Source organism: Mus musculus, chromosome 5 (genome assembly GCF_000001635.26).
Source record: "Mus musculus strain C57BL/6J chromosome 5, GRCm38.p6 C57BL/6J".
NCBI classification, from domain to species: Eukaryota; Metazoa; Chordata; class Mammalia; order Rodentia; family Muridae; genus Mus; species Mus musculus.
The window spans coordinates 112,403,059-112,423,759 of NC_000071.6; the positions used below are offsets into that span (position 1 = coordinate 112,403,059).

The window sequence follows — 20,701 nt, forward strand, 5'->3', positions numbered from 1 at the left end:
TGTGTGTGTGTCTGTGTGTTGAGTCTGTGTGTCTGTCTGTGTGTGTGTATTAGTCTTTGTGTTGAGTCTGTGTGTGTCATGTGAGTGTGTATCTCAGTGTGTGTCTGAGTTGAATCTGTGTGTAAGTTTGTGTGTAAATCTCTGTGTAAGTCTCTGTGTATATGTTTGTATGTCTCTCTGTGTGTGTCTCTTTGTGTGTCTGTGTGTTGAGTCTGTGTGTCTGTGTATATAAGTCTGTGTGTGTGTGTGTGTGTCTGTGTGTATGAGTCTCTCTCTCTCTGTGTGTGTGTGTGTGTGTGTGTGTGTGTGTGTGTGTGTGTGTGTGTGTTTGGGGGCAGGGGCTAGAGGCTGACTTTGGGTATCTTTCTCTACTACTCTGTCTACTTTAATTTCCCGTCATTTTGAGAATTTCATACATGTACTCAATGAAACATGATATCTAATCCCATCTTCTCCTCCAGTTCCCCTTCCAGCTCCCCCAACACATCCTTCTTCCAATTCCCTTTCTCTTTCTTTTTTATAATAATACTAAGGTGATTTTATTTTTTTCCTTGATAATTAATTAAATAATTAATTTTTATTTAAAAATTAAAAATTAAATAAATTAAAGAATTATAAATTAAATAATAATACATTTTAAAATAAAACAATTTTAATATTATTTTATTTATTTATTTATTTATTAAATAATCCAGTAAGTCTAGTTAGTGCTGCCCATGGGTGTAGGGCATCCACTGCGGTGTGGGAAACCCATTCCTGGCCATGGCTTCAAAAAAGAATGGTCTTCCCTCCTGTCACTGCCAAATACCTCAGGAAGGGCTGGGGCCTGGAGGTCACCAGCCACATCACACTGGCACATCCGCTGACTTGATCTTGCAGGTGACCATAGCTGCTTTGAGTTTCTGAATGCAGTGGCTGTGTCATGCGCGTAGCCCTGGTCAGAGCTGTAGACGTAAATAGTTACAATGTAACCTAGTTTGGTTTCTGTTTCTGGGATACACATCACAAACAGAAACAATTTGAAGAAGAAAGGTTTTGCTTCAGTTTACAGGTGTTCTGTCAGTCCTCCGGGGAAGTCAGAGCAGGGACTCCAGGCCGGAGTATGGAGCAGAAACAGGAGGAGTGCTGCTTACTGTCTTACTCAGTGCTTACTCAGTGCTTGCTCAGTTTCCTTTCATAGAGGAAGCTGCCCAGGGGTGGCATCCTTCCAGCCTTCCAGCATCTCCACCTGGATGATGAAGAGGAGAACGTCCACTGGTGTGTCCTCACAGTGAGCCTGTTGGAACATCAGGACAGTGAGGAGGACCAAGAGTCATCCTTTGAGACACAAGAGGAAGGTACCAGCTCACCATCTGGGACACATCAAGAACGTGGGATCCCTGCTTTGAGCACCAGAGGCCATCTTGTGGGTCTACTCAACTACTGTTCAACCCTTTTAACTTCTGGCTAGCAAGATGTCCAGGTTTCAGGAACCCTGGGGCCCAGAGCAAGGGCAAACTTCAGCATCACTTCAGACTGTAAGCTTTCCAGGTGCTGACTTAGCACAGCCTGGATGGAACATGAGGCGTCTTCCATTGGATGGCCATCCCTGGAGACGTGTCCTCGATCTGCTGTTACTGGAGCCTGCAACTCCTGTGAAAGGTTGCCTCGGGCATGGCTCACCCCAGTGCACATCCGGACCAAGGAGTCTGCAGTATAGGGCTAGGCCTGCAGCACCTCTCTCCTGAACTGCAGTTCAAGAGGTGTGTGTTACCCTGAGGGAGCAGCCTGGGTGTCACAGATACCTTGCCTGGCCAGCTGGCTTGGCACACTGCAGGGAGGCAGAGTTTCCTGGGATCCAGAGAGAAGGAAACAAAGAGAGGGACCAATGAAGTCCAAGGAGAGAGATAGCAAGTGTCCTGATCGTGGCCGCATTCCTAGAGAGGTGAGCAAGGACTCACTTAGGACAATGTTCTAAGCTGAGACCTTGGAAATAAATGCATATAAACAAACAAACAAATAAACAAATGCCCCATTCCATAATCACCCCCTTCCCTTCTCAGCCCATTGCTGTACATGTACAGCTGCCCAAACCAACATGTCATTTTAATGTGCAGTTGGTGTGTGTGGGTGTATAGTATGTGTGATGTGTGTATGCACGTGTGTATATGTATGTGCTGTGTATGTGTGTGGTATATGTGTGTATTCATGGTTATGTGTGTTCATTCATGTGTGGTATATATATGTGTATGTATGTATGTATGTATGTGTGTATGTATTATGTGTGTATGTGCATGTATATGGTATGTGTGATATGTTTGTGGTATGTGTGTTTATGTATGTGTATGTATGCTGAGTGTATGGATGTGCATGTGTGTGGTATGTGCGATGTGTGTATGCATGTGTGTGTGTGCTCTGCATGTATGTGTGGTATGTGTGATTTCTACACCTGGGAGTTTGTAGAGGCCTAGAGTGGATGGGTGGATTGATGGATGGATGGATGGATGGATGGATGGATGGTTGGATGGATGGATGGATGGATGGCTTAGGGCCATCTCACTTGTCTTTTTGTACAGCCTCCTGGTCTTCATTTTTGTTTTCCTGGGGAATTAATTTATCATCTCTGCTAGGTTCTACCTCACTGATTTGGTGGTGGAGTCAGGATGTGGCTGTTCTAGACTCACTAACTGATGAATTTGAAAGACTGTTGAGTCCAGATTTTGTCCACCAAGTGAACAGTGGGTGAAGGAACCATGCTTCCGGTCACTGTGAGCTGCGTTGTTTAGGTTTGAGTGTGAAGGAATCCCATTTCCACCTATCACTGCCTATGTGGCCTTAGACACGGCTCAATGGGCCTTAGTGTTCCATTTGTAGTAATTGGCCCATTATCATCTAGAGCATTGTCCTGTTTAAATCAGATGACCTATGAAGATCTCTAACACATGTTCTGACTTAGGATGGACAGGCATTCAGTTCTTGCAGCCTCAGCTCCTTAGCCACAGGGCACTCTTATATTATCTTGTCCCCGAAGCCATTTTCCTCCAGTCAGGATCTTGCTTAACTGCTAGTCTGTGCCGACAGGAAGAACTTCACCATTGCTCACAGACCCCTCAGTCTGCCCTTATCTCTCTTGGTTCAGCTATCACCAAGCCCTGGCCTGGCTGTCTGCCAGGCATTGTAGAGAGTGCCACATTCCTCATTAGCCGGCCAGTCTAGCTGAATGCTGAGCTCCAGACCTTGTGTCAGAAAAGGAGGGGCTGGCAAGATGGCTCAGTGGATAAAGGGGATTGCTGTACAAGCCTGATGACTAAGTTCAATCCCAGATCTCACAGTGGAAGGAGAGAACAGACTCTTGAGAGCAAGTCTCAGACATCTACATGGATGTAGTATGTTCACACTCACACACATACACGCCAAAGCTAATGCACACATTCAATTACAGCTACAACAATAGCAATACAATATATAATGTATAAATAATAACATAACACAAGGTGTAAAAAACAGTGGATAAGTGATTGAGGAAGATATCTAACCTACACATCACACACACTCAGCACACACCCACATACTACACATACATACACATACATAGTACACAGCTATGCACAGACACCACACAAATGCACATTCACATACATGCATATGTATATCACACATACCACACACATGCACATATACACACACTCAGGATACATACACATGGATAAACACACATACTACACATACATGCACACACAGCACACATATGTATACACACATCACATTTACCACACACATGTACATACACACATATACCACACATACATACATATACACACATACCACACATGCATGCAAGAGCGCACACACATGCATATACACATCACACACACCACACACATGCACATACATACACTCAGCATACATATATAAACACACCACACATACATACACACAGCATACACATGTATACACACATCACACATACCACATATGTGCACATACATACATATACCACACATACATATATGCATACACCACACATGAATACACATACATACATACACACCGCATACACATGTACACACATAACATATATCACACACATGCACATACATAGACCACACATACATACATACATACATACATGCACCACACATGAATACAAACACATACCACACACATACACAGCACATACATACACACACATGCATACATACATCACACATACCACACACACACACACAGACACACACAAACACACCAACTGCACATTTGAGTGACATGTTGGTTTGGACAGTTATACAGGTATAGAGATAGGCTGAGAAGGGAAGGGGGTGATAATGGAATGGGGCACATAGAAAGAACTCATGGGATCAGGAAGGGACTATGAGAAACCATGGAACTACCGAGAAGCCCTGAGAATGCAAACCAAGCATCCCAATCGGACCTGGGCAGGGAGTATGGGAGCCAGCCTCTGGCAGGATCGGTGGGCAAGTGAATTCAGAAAGTTGGGGGAGGAGTGAGTCAATGGACGGATGAGTGGTGGCCTCAGAGGACTCAGAGTCGTTGGGCCCCTCCTTAGTGACACTTGTTAGAGGGGAACTTCTCAACTTCTCAACCTTCAACAGACCAGTGATGCTCTGGGATCCTTCTGTGCCCTGTGTCACTATGACAACGGTATCCAAAGCAGCCGGCTTAAAGGAGGAGGGGCTTAGCTTGGCTCACAGTTTTTGGCTCTACCATGGGTGAAGCAGAGCAGTGTGTCTGAAGGGCAAAGGGAAGCTCTGATGCTCACCTCAAGATGAGGAAGAGCAACAGTGGGGAGGGGAGGATGGAGGAGAGGCAGAAGGACTGGGGCAAGAGTTACCCTTCTAGGACACACATATCCCCAGCCACCAAAGTCCTCCTGATTTCTATCACTTCCAATAATGCTATCAAATTACCGAGGAAGAGGAGGAGAAGGAGGAGGAGGAGGAGGAGGAGGAGGAGGAGGAGGAGGAGGAGGAGGAGGAGGAGGAGGAGGAGGACAAAGTCCTCAGGATCCAATCTCGTCTCAGTGACAGGACCTACCCACTGAAGTCAAGCACATGAGCCTTTGAAGGGACACTTGGCATCCGAGCCCTACAGCTCAGCTTGCCTGGGCTCCCCACACTACCCATCAGCAGACTTGCATGCTGATCCTACAAGCTTGCTGCCCATGATCTAGTTACATTCTGTGGCTGAGACGAAGAACTCTCTGATAAAAAGCAGCTTGGAGAGGAAAGGGTTGATTCGGCTTCTACATCATCCCTGGTCATTGTCATTCCCAGAGGAAAGAATTCAAGGAGGAGGCTGGGGGGATGAGGGTGTTGGTGGTGTGGGCTTGACTTTAGTCCCTGTACTTGGGAGGGCAGAGTCAGACAGATCTCTCTGAGCTGGAGGGCAGCCTGGTCTACACAGAGAGGTCAGCCAGGGCTACATAGTGAGACCCTGTCTACAACAAATGAACCCCAGCAGGAATCTGGAAGCAGAGACCATGGAGGAACAGTGTTTACTGGCTTGCTCAGCCTGGCTTCTTAAATGCCCAGGGGTGACCCACTCACAATGGGCTGGGTTAGTAATCAAGAAACTTCCCACGAACTTGCCCCTGGGTCAGTCTGCTGGAGACATTTTCTCAACCGAAGTCCATGCCAGACAACTCTCGCTTGTGTCAAGTTGACCAAAACCAACCAGCATAGGTAGACCTTGAACCTCCAAGGCAAAGCTGGGACCCCTAAGCTGTGGCTCATATGGCCAGTGCAAAGGTCTTGGGGGTCATACTGGGGACTTCCTGGATTATCACACTGAGGTCAAAACAGTCACACGAGGAGCCTTCTCGAAGCTGCTCAGGGTGAAGTATGAGCAGAAGAGTTACCCGCACCATGGCTGTCCCTTGTCACTATGCCCAGGTCTCCCAAAACATGACACAATGCCCAATTTGCTCATGTGCTAAGATACTGCCATCTTTAGTTCACCAGTGTTAATTAGCTAATGTGTCTATGCGTGGATCTACTCAGCCGTGCTGGCTGTGCCGCTATTAACACATTTAACTCAGTGACCAGTCAGCAGCCATAGCTGGGCCCTAAGCAAATGGCTTGGAATGGGGGACCATAGCAGAGCAGCCCTGACAGCAGCTGGTCAGAAGCATGTCTCCCATCCTCCACTTCCCAGAAGACTCAGTGTAGGAAGGAGGAATTTTCCTATTATTTCGTAATCGTCTCCTTAGATTCTCTTGCTTTCTTTTTCTCCCCCACGACCATCAGCTGTCCCTACAGGCACTTGTTTAGCTGGTGTCCGAGAAGTGTGTGCTCACAGTCAGCGTTTCAATGGCTCGGAGGAGTGGGCTTGGCAGGGAGGGTGACACACTTGCCTCTGCATGCTGACAAGACAGATGGCCCAGATGCACCAGACTTGCAGACAAGCTTGAGGCTCTAGGCCCATCTCTGATAACAAAGCATTGGTGAGAGAGTCAAGCTGGGACCCGAGCTTGCCTGGAGCATCTTGCAGGGCAGGGACAGTGCAGAGGGTGAAGCATGGTAGATGATTGGTGTTGCCATGGCAATAGGATGGTTGATGGTGGTGGTACTGATGTGAACATACAGTGAACATAGAATAAACATACAGTGAACATAGACTGAACATACAGTGAACATAGACTGAACATACAGGGAACAAAGACTGAACATACAGGGAACATAGACTGAACATACAGGGAACATAGACTGAACATACAGGGAACAAAGACTGAACATACAGGGAACATAGACTGAACATACAGTGAATACAGTTGTTGGAAGAGGCTATGATTTGAACTCATGCTGAAGTCTGGTCCCTGTCATTAGGCTCTGAATGATACAAGAAATCCAACTAAGCATTCGGGGTGTGGTCTCAGGTGATTAGGACAGGCCAGGGTCATGAGGGTGAGCCTGTATGACTGATTTCTGGTGGCTTTAGAGGAAGAAGGAGAGAGACCAGACACACACGAACTTGCTGCTGTCTCTTGCCACACGATATTCTGTGACATCTTGGGATGGAGGCAGCATGAAGGCCATTAGTAGATCAGGATCTCAACCTCTGTGCCTCCAGGACTGTGTCCTAAATAAAAACAGAGTACTTGAAACCATCTCACTCTGTAGCCTAGGCTAGGCTGGAACCCTGTAACCCAGGCTGGCCCCAGCCCTTATAAAGAAGCACGCCGTGAGCCTGTTGTCATGGCAGTGGATGGAGACAGTGAGAGAGTGAATGAAGGGCTGAAGAAGGGACAGAGTTATTCTCAGTTTTCTCTCTTGGGCAGCTGGAGGGACGGATGTGATGGCACACATTTGAAACAGGGAAGCAGTGTGCCATTGTGTGTGCACCTATGAGCATGTAGAGGTCAGAAAACAACTTTGGTGTCTTTCCTCAGATGCCTTCCATCTCTCTCTCTCTCTCTCTCTCTCTCTCTCTCTCTCTCTCTCTCTCGAGACAGGGTTTCTCTGTATAGCTCTGGCTGTCCTGGAACTCACTTTGTAGACCAGGCTGGCCTCGAACTCAGAAATCCGCCTACCTCTGCCTCCGAGTGCTGGGATTAAAGGCGTGTGCCTGTTTCTTGAAACAGTGTATCCTATGGGCAGACTGGCGGAGATCTTCAGCCATCCTCCTATCTTCCACCCCAGTGCTAGGATTTCAAATGGATGCCACCAAGCCTGCCTTTTTGCTGGGGACTGAAGTCAGGTCCTCATGCATCCGTCCATAGCATCCATGCACGGTACACATGCATGGCCCACAAAGGTATCCAAGCCCAAGAAAAGCAACCAGCTGCCAAGCTTGGACTTCATAAAAGGAAAAAGAAAAGATGGAAAAATTCACTTTGTCTAGCTACTTTGTTTTGAGTCAGGGTCTCACGTAGTCTGAGCTAACCTCATGTCCGGATCCACCTACCTCTGCCCCACAAGCAAGGCCTTACAGTCTGTGCTGCCATGCCTAGCTTTGGTCTGTATCTTTGCTCTAAGAACTTTTTAAAGATGACTTGTCTTTAGCTGTCTTTTTAAAATCCCTTCCTGTGCTGCGCCAGCCCGGCATCTGTTTGTAGAAACCCTTGCCTTTCATTTTGCATTCCCGTCTCAGATAGCGGATTTTGAGAACAGAAATATAATCATCTCTGTGCGAACAGCCCTCTCTCAGCCTGGGGAGGAGAGAGATCAGCAGCAGAGGACTCTGTGTTGGCGTCCTGACCGCAGGCATCATTGTGACCTGTGCTGCCTTGTCACAACATGAGCCTTATAAACAGCAGACAGGACCCTAACTCCAGAAGCCTGTGCATCCCAGATACACCCTCTCTGCGTCTCCCGGGAGGGAGCTTCTTTTGAAAAGGAAGCAATCCAGTTAGGATGTTGGAATCTAGAAAGTATACCAGGGTCAGACAGGATGTTGGGCGCTGGAAATGCTCTCGAGTTTTTTTAAGGGCTTCCTAATGTGCCCCCACCCTCACCCCCCTACCCTTCAGCCCCTGTCCCCAGTGCAAACCTGAGCTACTGTTTCTTTTTCCAAATGAGGGCTTAGAAATGTGCTGCAGGGGTAGTTTGGGGCATCTCAATTTGCAATTCCCAGTAGCTCTCCCAGCCCGAGTGCTTTTTTTGGTTTCCATGGAAACCAGCAGTGTTTTGAAGAGGCGGTGGCAGGTTCGGCGCATAGGGTGCCACCCGGGAATGCCTGTCAGTCTGTTGGTTAAAGTAGACGGTGAGAGGACTGTGCTTTGGGGTTTCCTCTGACCATGTCAGTTTGACCTTCTCGAGGAAGAGAAGCAGAGTGGGATGAGCTCCACCCCCACTCCAGCCTCTGGGGCCTGGGAGCCGTCATTAAGTCACTGTTGCAAATGTCTTCGCCTTTGAAGCCACCAGTGGAGCAGGTGTGGTGACTGACACCTGTGTTGTTCCCGTGATTGTCGAGCTGGCTAGGTGGGGCGACTTCATAACTGGCTGGCATTGCCTGGCTCGGAAAATTTATTTCTGGTGGGACATATTCTTAGCAGCCCCAGGTATTGGTTCTCAGCAAATTTCAGGCAGGACTGATTGCTCTAGGAGTTTGTGGGTTTCGCATATTTGCATGTGTGGGGGAGGACAATGCCCGTCTTTTCTCAGCTCTGGAATTCTGCGGGGGAACCTCCTGGTCAATCCACAGCCATGTGATCTCCCTTTAAATGTCCAAGAATGTGGGGGCCATGACTGCTGCAGCCGCACAGGACGATCTCTGCCTCTATCTAATTCCCAGAGGCCATTGGGAAGACCACATCTCGGCATTCCTCCCTCAGAGCTCCCCCACCCAATCCCTGCCACTTTTTTTCCTTAGTAAAACTACATTTGCTCTTCTTGCCCTGATTCTTCTTGGGTGAGAGACAAGGGCAGGCTAAGTCATCGGCTTGAGGTGTTTCTGGGGGCTGTTGATTACCCCCAGGTAAACCTACTGAGAGAGCTAAGACTCCATCACCCTCAAAGAACCCACATCAGCTACAGAGACAGGGCACGGCGGCACTCCCTACTTCTTTCTAGTTACATGAGAGTGAGCAAAAGGCACGGTGAGGGAAGGGCAGACATCAAAGGGCACGCAGCAGTGTATCACAGATATGGCAGGAAAAGATGTCGGATCTGGGCACTAAGAAAGGGTACTTCCTGCCTTCCGGACTGGTCCTGCATTGAAAACTCATTGCAGTCACCACATGGCTTTTTTTTTTTTCATACTTACTACACAGTTCAGGTTGGCCCAGACTTGCGATCCCCCAGCCTCAGCTTCCCAGGAGCTGGTATTGCAGGCTTGTACCACCCAACTTGGCCAGAATGTGACATTTAGAATGCCTATCTATTTCACACATAATAAAGCATAGGAAAAAACACCTGGACTCACACACAGGGCTGACGGCCCTGTTGGAGTAGGTGTGGCCTTGTTGAAGAAGGCGTGGTCTTGTTGGAGTGGGTGTGGCCTTGTTGGAGTAGGTGTGTCACTGTGGGCGTGGGCTTTAAGACTTTCATCCTAGCTGCCTGGAAATCAGTCTTCTAGCAGCCTTCAGATGAAGATGTAGAACTCTCAGCTCCTCCTGCACAGTGCCTGCCTGGATGCTGTCATGTTCCTGCCTTGATGATAATGGACTGAACTTCTGAACCTGTACACCAGCCCCAATTAAATGTCATCCTTATAAGAGTTGCCTTGGTCATGGTATCTGTTCACAGCAGTAAAACCTTAACTGAGACAATAGGCTTGATCCTCTTAAGAGGTGTTCATATGCACCAGAAAGGTGTCCATAGGTTGCAGAGCAGTGAGTGGATCTCAAGAAGGCCATAGGGCCTGCTGCAGGACTAGTGAGTCAGCTGGCTCAGTGAGCAAAGATGCCTGCTGCCAAGTCCTAGGACTGGAGTTCAGTTCTGGAACCTGTCAAGTGTGAGGCAAGAACAAACTGTTGCAAATTGTCCTATGACCTTCTCTCTCTCTCTCTCTCTCTCTCTCTCTCTCTCACACACACACACACACATAGAGACACAGACATGGATACACAGACACACACACACATAGACACAGATACACAGAGATACACACAGACAAACAGACATAGACACACATACAGCTACAGACACAGACACACAGAGATATACATACAGATAGACACACTGACACACACACAGACACACACCCTGACATACACAAACACACACACACACTGACTAAATAAATGTGTAACTATAATTACAAACCCACCCCTAACGTCACAGCCAGCTAAAGTTGAAGTTCATATTAAACTTTGTTATTAAAAAGTTGTAAATACAGGAGGACGGGAAGGCAGCGACCAGAATGTAAGGCGAACAAATAAATAAATTAATGGAAAAAAGTTGCAAATAAAAGCAACCACACACTGATATTAACTAGATGTAAAGACCATGCAATTCCATAAAGCCCTATCCTGTTAGAATTTGCATTTGGGGCAGACACTGGAGATTTTATGCTCTCACTATAGAACGAGAATATAGAACAACTATAGAAAAAGTCACCACAAAAATGAAAAACTCACAATGCATATAGAACTAGAAAAACAATCATCCCCGCATCTCCTCTCATGAGTCTTGTTCGTTGCCTGTGTTCAGCCTGTTCTCCCCTTCCCCCTCCCCAAATATTCAGCCTTTCTTTCTTTGGGGGAAGGGGGGTTTCAAGACAGTGTTTCTCCATGTAGTCCTGGCTGGCCTGGAACTCACTCTACCTGTTATTGAGCAGGCTGGCCTCAAACTCAGAGATCTGCCTGCCTCTGCCTCCCAAGTGCTGGGGTCCCAGGTGTGTGCCACCACCACTGTCCAGCTGTGTTTTGTCTTCATGGTATACTGTACCTACGTGTACATTGGTTTGCATAGATACATATGTTATTTCTAGATTCCACAGGTGAGTGGTTTATCTCTTTCTGCTATTATGTGACCTCACTTAACAATAAATATTCTAAGCCAAACCATTTTTTTTCCTGCAGATTTTGAGATTTCATTTTTTTAGAGCTGACTACTATTCCAGTCTGTGCCTATACACCAAAATTTCATTATCCATCCACTTGGTGACAACTTGGTTGATTCTACTTCTTTGTTTTAGTGAGCAGCAATAAATATGGCATTCAAATATCTCTGCGAAGGGTATAGAGTTCTCTGGGTATACATACACCCAGGAGTGGTAGCTGGGTCATGTCATAATTCTATTTTTATTTTTTTATTAACCCCGAGTGAATTCCAAAATGTCTTTATTAATTCACATTCCCACCCACAGTGAATAGGGTTCCTTTCTCTCTGATTCCTTTCTGACATTCGTTATAGTTTTTTTTTTTTTTTTTTTTTTTTTTTTTTTGGTGATAGACATGCCAGTGAGCTGAGGCATGTGGTCTCACAATGGTTTTAATTTCCAATAGTAACATTGTTTTCAGTATTAGTAGGATTCAAATTCCGTTTTCCCCCATTCGCTCAGGTTGAGACATGATGCATATCGCTGACTACACAGTATCCAGGGACTTCAGAACCATGGCTGGGCAGCGCAGAGTTAAAGGCACACATGCCTTTTGATTTATGTGCTTTTTGCTTATTAAAAAAAAAAAAACACTGTGTATCTTGTGGTTTTTGGTTGTTTTCTTTTGCGGGGGGGGGGGGTGTTCAGACAGGCTGATGAGAGGGGCAGCGCCCTGGGTCTGAGAGTTGCCCAAGTTTGGGAAGAGCAGAGCCTGGAAGAAATCTTAGGGACTACGTGACTAGGGCAGAAGCAGACAGAGGATTTGAAAGGGGTTTCCCTGTAGTGGGCCTGGCGCTTTGCTTCCCACTCATCCCCCTTGCAAAATCTCAGTAGAAGTCAGATTTTCCCATGGACTGAGTATAGTCACTCCCTCTAGACTGAGCTACACCCCTCCCCTTTTTTTGAGACAGGTCTAGAAGTTAAGTGCTTTAAACATCTTTGTAGTACTAGAAGTGAGTCTCTGAGTAAAACATTTCAGGAGCCAGGAGATCATGGTAATCATGCAAATCTTTATCTATCATCTGTATCTGTGCCTGTAGCTGTATCTTTATTTCTGTCTTTGTCTGTCTCTCTCTGTCTTTCTGTGTCTCTGTCTCTCTCTGCTGTCCTCTCTCTCTCCCTCTCTCTCTCCCTCCCTCTCTCTCTCTATATATATATGTGTGTGTGTGTGTGTGTGTGTGTGTGTGTGTATTTTTTTTTCATTCATTCATTCTATAATCTGGGCATGCTTCATGAGCAAGGGAGAGATAGCAATGACCTTGGTTTCTCTTTCTCTGCCAAGAGTGAAAGGCAGCCTGCATTTCTCCAGACAGAATTCTGCTCATTGGATAGAGCCCATTTCATCAGATGTCATTATCCAGAGAAAACAGCCAGCTCCCTGCAGGAAAAGTGTAGAGATGAATGATGTATAAGTAAGGGTTTTCTAGGGGAACAGAACTGTTGGAATACACACATGCGTACATACACATACACACTTGCACACACACCTTCATATATGCACACATACATGCATACATGCACACACACACACTCACACACATACACCCATGCACACACACTCACACACATACACACATGCACACACACGTGAACACACACACTCACACATCCTCAAAAACTTGCACACACATACATACAGGCACAAACATGCATACACACACACACACACACACACACACACACACTTGCACATACTCATGCACATGCTTTTCCTCAGATGATCTAGATTTAGGGTGGGTCTTTCCACTTCAAATCATCCAATCATTGAAACCCCTCCCCCGTGTGCCCTCCCAGGTGTAGCCTCCCAGGTGTGCTCTCCCAGGTGTTCCACACAGGTGTGCTCTCCCAGGTGTGCCATCACAGGTGTGCCCTCCCAGGTGCTTGGATTGTTGTTAATTCTAGGTCACATGTGACCTATTTTCAAGTATGGAGTGGTGGGGAGGAGCATTCCCCCCCTCTCTCTTGCTCGCTCTTGAGCCCATGCTGCCTTTTTTTTTTCACCTCCCACATTCAGAGGTTCGTTTTCTCCCCTCTTCTGGGTCACACATAGCCCAGGCTGGCTTCAGCAATCACACATTCACATCAAGTACAACCATTACCCTCTGTGCTCTATGGCTACAATTCTGCACAAGGAGGCCTGTGAGAGGTGGTCCCATGGCAGGTTATCCTTGAGTATCCAGAGCGGCAGGACAATGAGCCTGGGCTGAACCTTAGCCTGGCCACTCCCTTCCTGCTGGGCCATCCTCTCCTTAGGCTCGCCTGCAGAATCCTCTGCACACCAAAGCTCCTCTGGCCTCAGCTGGTGGGAGAGCCTGCAGTTGATAGCACAGGCTGCTGTTGCTAAGCTACACCCATGGCTTGGCCTGGCCTCACATGCATGACAGCTCTCGACAAGCCATGAAATGAGATTTGCTGACATGCCTGCTTGCACTTGTCTGTGTAGGGACAGTCTGTGACTCCTGGTTTGAATGTTTAAATGGTGAGGCTACGTAGGTTCTCCGTTCTCCTTCCCACTGGGACCTTTGGCTCTGGGGCAAAATGTTTCTTCCTTCCCAGGCTTATAGATCTCTTTGCAGGGATGCTACAGTGGCTTAGTTTGAGCCCCATGTGCAGAGGCTCACCTGTCACTCCAGCACTTAGGATACTGAGGCAGGAGGATTGCTGTGAGTTTTATACTTGTGTGGGCTACTCAAAAGATACTTAGCACTTTGAGGCAGAAACAAGAGGACCCCTCGGGCTTGGTGAACTCCAGACCAGTGAGAGACCTGTCTCAAAAGAGTGAACTGATGCTCTGAGGATATTTGGTGTTACCTTCTATGGTGGTTTGAATGGGTTTGGGCCCCGTAGTCTCATGTGTTTGAATGCTTGCCTCAGGGAGTGACACTCTTAGGAGGTGTGGCCTTGTTAGAGTAGCTGTGGCCTTGTTGGAGGAAGTGTGTCACTGTAGGGGTGGGCTTTGAGGTCTCCTATGCTCAAGCTCCACCCAGTGTGGAATTGGAGCTTCCTTCCCAGCTGCCTTCAGATCAAGAAGTAGAACTCTCACCTCCTCCAACGCCATGTCTGCCTGGATGTTGCCATGCCTCCCACCACGATGATAATGGACTGAACCTCTGAACCTGTAAGCCAGCCCCAGTTAAATTTTTTACGTAGAGGAGTTGTCTTGGTCATTGGTATCTCTCGACAGCAGTAAAACCCTAACTAAGGAACCTCTGGCCTCAAGGTGTTCACAGAAACATGCATACAGATACATGTTTCAGAGAAATGTGAGAGACTTTGGATGAAAATTTATAGGGGAAAAAAACCTGAAAGGCTGGTAGAAATTTTGAAAATGGCATTTCTACACTCTCGTGCTCAGGATCCCCTAGGGCAGCCCTCTAGCTGCAGAATCTGCATGCTACCGCCTCCATTGGATCTTTTGCTGTTTGGGTGGAGGAATGCAGTGTCTTCTGAGACCCAGGCTTCCTCTCCTGCCCATTGAATTCTTATTTCTGTCATCCTGATGTTGCTTCCACGTGGGGACTGCGGTTCTCCAAGGTAATCTGACTGGGATTAAGGTAGAGAGGAAGGGAGTTGGGACTGAAGTAGTCTCCAGTGTGCCTTCCCTTCAGGAGATCTGCTACTCTCCAGACTGCTGTCTGCCCCACCACTCCAAGCTAAAGCTAGAGACTGCTGACCAGCAGGTGTTCGGGAAGCAAGCCCAGTGTGAGGCAGATTGGGAAAATGTAACAATATTGTTGTGAACGAAATCAAGCACCATGAGCAGCCTGGGGCTGTGCTACTATGGCTCATGGCTGAGACTCTGTCTCAACAAAGAAACAACAAAGACACACAAATTGCTGATGTAGCTACAAATACATTTCTCTATTCATGTTTACTGAGAGGGTCTATTAGATTAAGATATATAAATTGAAAACTTTGGAATTGAAATCTTTGGAGGCTATTTTTCTTTTTGCGACACAGTCTTACCGTGTAGCCCAAGACAGACTTGAATTATAGTCCTGCCTCTGTCTCCTGATTACAGGAGCATGTCCCTTCCTGCCTCTTCCTCCCCCTTCCCTCCTCTTTCTTCTTAGTCCTCCTCCTCCTCCTCCTTCTTCTTCCTCCTCCTTAGAAATGATGGCATCTTCTTTTGAAAAACACAGTTGAAAATTATATAGAACTCAAATGCGTTATTACCAGAAGGAAAAAACCCTGTAGCCTGTTTTTTGGTCTATTTAATAATAATAATAATAGTAATAATAATAATAATAATAAAGCTTTAAGATTATATTTACCTTCTTTGTGTGCTTGTTTATGTCTATGCACATAACATGTACCAGGAGGTCAGAGGATAGTAGCTACAGCCAACTTTCTCCTACCTTCTGGGTCCTAGGATCATACTCAGGTCATCAGGTCTGGAGCCTCCCACTGACCCCGCTAGCTAACTTTGCTCACTCCTTTTGTAGCAGTTCCCCAGACAGGTCTTGTTCTAAAGGTGACCAGGGCCACTGCAGAGAGGTCTTGCATCTCCATCTGAAGTATCAGCACTTGCTACCTCATCCCGATCTCCAGAAACCAGAAACAGTCCCTGGTGTCATCGCGGAGCTTTGGAACAAAACCCACATCCAGGCAACATCTTTTACAACTGTTTTATTAGCAGCAATATATACAAAGTGGAAAATGATTTCATTTCATTTTTTTCTAGCTTAGAAAGTTTGCCTTTTTTAAATTCCATTTGATGATAAATGAAAGAGCAAGCGTCCCAGAAGACGCCCGTTTTTTTGTGGGTGCCGAGTGCCGCACAAGACTGGGCCTGGAGTGCCATCTCACCAGGCCTCATCGAAGACACAGGAAGGTCACCACCAAAGGAAGAGGTCTTTTTGCCTACGGTTCCTGAAGCTACCCATTGGTTCGTCGGAGTCCCCAGGGTGCCCATTCAGGCTAAACCCTTTCTCCTTCTCCAGGGCTGTGTGTGGACTTCCAGAGTTGTCCCCTGAGGTTTGTAAGTTCTCCAAAGAGCTGGCTTCAAAGGCTCAGGCTGTGATCACTTGGAAAGATGGTCCCCCAGGCAGAGGTCAGAATATTTATGTTGGCAAAATGAGTCTACCAAAAGGCAAGCTAAGGGGGGTGGGGGGGGAGGGAAGATGAGCTCTGAGCAGAAGGGGGAGGAGCTGTGCGTGTTGACCGTGCTGCCTGCGCCAATCAGTGTGAAGGATGCGCACGTTCCGAAACACGTGTTCCCACTGACGTCAGAGCAGGGAGCTGCTTGTGGGAGGGCTCACGAGTGTATCCCGTTCGAAAAATATTTAATCCTGATGGGTTCAAATTTCCATCTTGTAAAAACAGACAGGTATGGACCATCATGAAATGCCTTGGGACTGGCATCTGATAATTCGGCACTGGTAACATCATCATTATTATTTTTAATCAAACCTTTACATGTTACAGATACACAGGTATTAAAAAAAAAAAAGACACCACGTCCTTTCAGTCATTGCACATTGTGAGCTCGCACGATCCACCTCTAGGCTAGAACAACATTTTAAAACACAGCCACACCAATTGTACTACTAAGTCAGAACTGAGATATTGGTCTCCCGTTAAAAAAAAAAATCAACATTTTTACACTACCTCCCCCCTCCCCCAATAGTCAAGAGATGACCTGGGCATGACCTGGTCAGCTTTAGGGAGCAGGGTTAGAAGGGACACACAGTCAGCCTTTATAGAAGGCAAGTGCTTAGTTTCCACTTAGGAGTATACAGTGGACCAAAATCAAACACCACAGACAGAATTTGCAGGTGACTCGGGGCTGGGGTTGGAAGCATCAAGAATAGGTTCTGCCTCTGGGAGAAAGGCCACATTACTCATAGTAGGTCTTTCCCCAAGGGGCCCCCGCTCCTTCGAGCCTATACAGTTTCTCCTCTGGTTCCTCTGTGGGTGGATGAGCTGGGTGACCAGAAACCCCCCTGGCCACAGTGGTCAGGCACATGCACGCAGGGGCCTTTCCTGGAGGAAGATGAGTCTATCCTTGCTAGGACGAGGGCTGAGAAGATGTAATCTCCCTATAGTCCTGCAGCCAGAAAGTGCTTTCTGTTCTTTGAAACCCAGGGATTTAACACAACAACCCCAGATAGCACAGGAGAACACAGGGAGGGTCCTCTAGGCTGACTGCTCACATGCCTGGCTGCTGAGCACCCCCTGGTCACGACATGGTCCTCAAGTGATTGCTCTCCCCATGCCTGCTGTCTCCTCCAGCACCTAACTCTGACACCTTTCTTAAGGACTGAACTTAGGAAACAGTCTTTTGGAGGGCCACGGCCTCTAACGAAGGCTAACGGAGCAGTCGCTGAAGGCTGGGAGGGTCTGCTGTTGGGAAATATTTTGTTTTTACTGACGTTCGGGCTGGACCTTGTGCCTTGTTAAGCCTGTAATTTCTACCATGCTCTGCCTACAGGGAATCTGCTTGGGTACTGATGCCACCTCCCCACCCCCTCAGCCCTGCTCCCCCAGAGACTCAGAGGCCAGGGAGGGGCCTCTCTCTTTCTCAGCACCTCCCCTGCCAGGGAGTTTGTGAGAACAAGATTGGGAGGCAGTGTCTCTCATGGCTATGTCAAAGGCCAAGACAGCCTAGGAGCCCAGGTGGAAATCAGAGCAGATCCCTGGCTTTCAGGTCAGGATGTAGCCCTCCCTCCCCTGCAGACCTGGTGACTCTGTAGTCCAACTGTCTGTAGATTTATGACCCTAGTCTCAGGATGTCCATGCCAGCTGTGGTGGGTTCCAGTACAGAGCTCATCCAGTATCTATCCCTCTTTGAAGTCCCCTTCCACAGGAGATCTGTGTCTCCTCCCTGACAGTGTTTTGGGCTTATCACCTGTTAAGAAAGGGTCTGCCTGCTCATCTTATTCTCGTTCCTTGGGCCCCAGGGAATTCTGGGAAAATCTTTGCTGCTTTCGGAAGGCCACAGGAAGGAGAAGATGGGGTAAAGACCTTTTAGAGGAATTTTTTAAATTGGAATTTTTTAATCAGAAAAGAGGACACAGACTTTGTTTTGGAGGGGAAATATGGGCTTTAAGTACTCAGGCTAAATTCCACTCCAAGGCAACTCTGCAAGACACACTCCAACAACTCTGGGGCTTCCGTTTGTACCGAGTGTGCTGTGGTGTGTTGCCGAAGACCATGCAGGACGGGTGCGGCTCAAGCCTGGCACTGCTGATCCAACTTGACCTGCAGTTTGCCACTCTGCCTGCCTTGGGAACGGAGGCCGTCGTGCGACCTTGGCTGCAGCCTCAATGTACCGAACTCACCGGTGTCAAAGCCTTCAATTTTAAATATAGTTAAGTATAGCGAAGAAACAGTGTAGCGGAAAGATGGCGGCCACGCTGGGCTGCGACCCAACGCCACAGGGTCTCTGATGAATGTCTGAGGAGGTCCCGACAGTTCATGTCTGTCTGTCTGTCTGTCTGAAGTCCCTCTTTCCAGGGCAGCTCTTGTTAGATGGAAACTTCATACTCTCTTGTTTCCTGTAGGACAGAGCAAAAGAGATGGGTTAAGCCCTGAGTGGCAGAGTGACATCCCAAGGCTTCTAAGGTGTCATACCTCACTGTGTCCCTGGCCTGGGGCTCTACACTGTAGTCTGCTCTGCTCAATCACTGTTACAGGTGTGCGGATGTGCTGTGTCGTCTTCTGGGGTCTGATCTCCCGCAACTCTGTGACCATAGTTGTTGAGCCTTATTTGGCCTGATACGGAGGCTTGGTGAGAAAGTCTGAGCCTTTGCTCGAGTTTAGAGACTTGTCTGCTCACTTCTGTACTGGAGTGACTCAGCACACCTGCTTAAGCCTACCTTTGCCTAGCTACCGCTTATGTAGAATAACTTTATTGGCCCTGTCAGTCACCCCATACTCTCCGTCACCCTTCCCTGCCCCCTAAGCCTTCTCACCTCACCAAAAATCCCCACCTCCTTCCTCAATTCTATATAAACAAAAGACTGATACAATAAAATGAATTCCTTGGCTTTGACTGACTCCCAGCCAGGGTGTGTTCACTATCCAACTCAACCCCAGAGCAACTAGCTGGACCCGGTTGTCTTCTCTCCCCCCCAGGCCTGCCAGCAGAGAGTCATCATCACACAGTGATTGCAAAGATGGAGGATGGGGGAGGCAGAGCTGACATAGTTGGTACTCTGGGAACCCCAACCCTCTGATGCTACTAGCCTCCCATTGCCTCAGGATGTGCTCCGACTCTAAGGTGATCGGAACTTCCCCAGCCGATACAAATCCATCTTTTAAATTCCGTCACCACCAGCTGGACCTTCACCTCAGATCTGAGAATAAAGACCATATAGTTGTGGCTGGTCCCCTTCTCCACTGAGTGGATAAGAGGTGAGGGCCAGGAGCCAATGAAGTCACAGGCTCCCACTTGGAAGTGCCACAGTCACTTCCTGTGAGGCTAACACAGTTAAGGTCACATCGAACACTTTCTGGCAGATGGGAAATACGGTGGGCAGTATGTGAGGAACACCTTCCGAAGGTCAGGTCTGGGTAGGTGGGAGAATAGGGGAGGGGCTTCCAGAAGCATCAAGACAGATGTGGAAAAAGCCAACCTCAGATGACCGGAAGCCCATCCTTAGCTTTAAGGGAACAAAACAGCCTGCCAGAGCAGAGAACTTCTACAACTCGGAAGGGACCCATCAGAGGTCACAGACCCCCGGCCAATCCAATTCTGGCTTATTTTCAAGCTCATTCGTTTCTGTTGGTAAACTGCCTCTTTTTCTGTTACTACCCACAAGTCTCCGTGTCCAAGCAATCACGGTGGTGTGGTGATTCAGGGTGGTGTGAATCCTGGCTGAGCCTTGGTGAACCCGTGGCTTGTGAGCAGAGTGTTCATATAGGGGATAGTTCACACAGGAGGTCAAAGCAGAAAATAGTGGCAGGTCAGTGTGGACAAGGGGCGGATTTGCCTGTTTCCTAATAGCAGGGAAAATGACTTCTCACGACACAATGGCTCGAGGGCAGATCTGTCACACAGCCCTAAGCCTGGAAGCTCCCCATATGAACCTCAGACCTTCTCACAAGCCCTGCTTGCCAGACATCATCTAACTTTCAGCCATGTCTACACCTCAGCTTCATTAACTCTTTCCACCCACCTCAAGGGTCCCCAACCACCATGCAGCAACGGGACCTGATAGCTTTCCGTGGTCCTTCAGGATGATAACTAATCATAACTATGGGCCAGTGTGATTGA

The 20,701-nt window shown here is 47.6% G+C and overlaps 1 protein-coding gene across 9 annotated transcripts in view; it reads right to left on the reverse strand.

Moving 5' to 3' along the window:
* Positions 1-16,092: 16,092 nt before the first annotated feature.
* Positions 16,093-20,701, reverse strand: part of Sez6l (seizure related 6 homolog like) — a 159,385-nt gene continuing 154,776 nt past the window's right edge. For 6 of the 9 annotated variants that reach the window (XM_030254721.1, XM_006535157.4, XM_006535155.4 and 3 more), the window contains one exon: positions 16,096-18,980. In XM_030254721.1, coding sequence (XP_030110581.1) covers positions 18,951-18,980 — 30 coding nt within the window. In that variant the 3' untranslated portion in view covers positions 16,096-18,950. Of the gene's footprint in view, positions 18,981-20,701 lie in introns of all 9 variants that reach the window. The other 3 variants (NM_001253917.1, NM_019982.3, NM_001253916.1) reach the window with 1 other exon arrangement.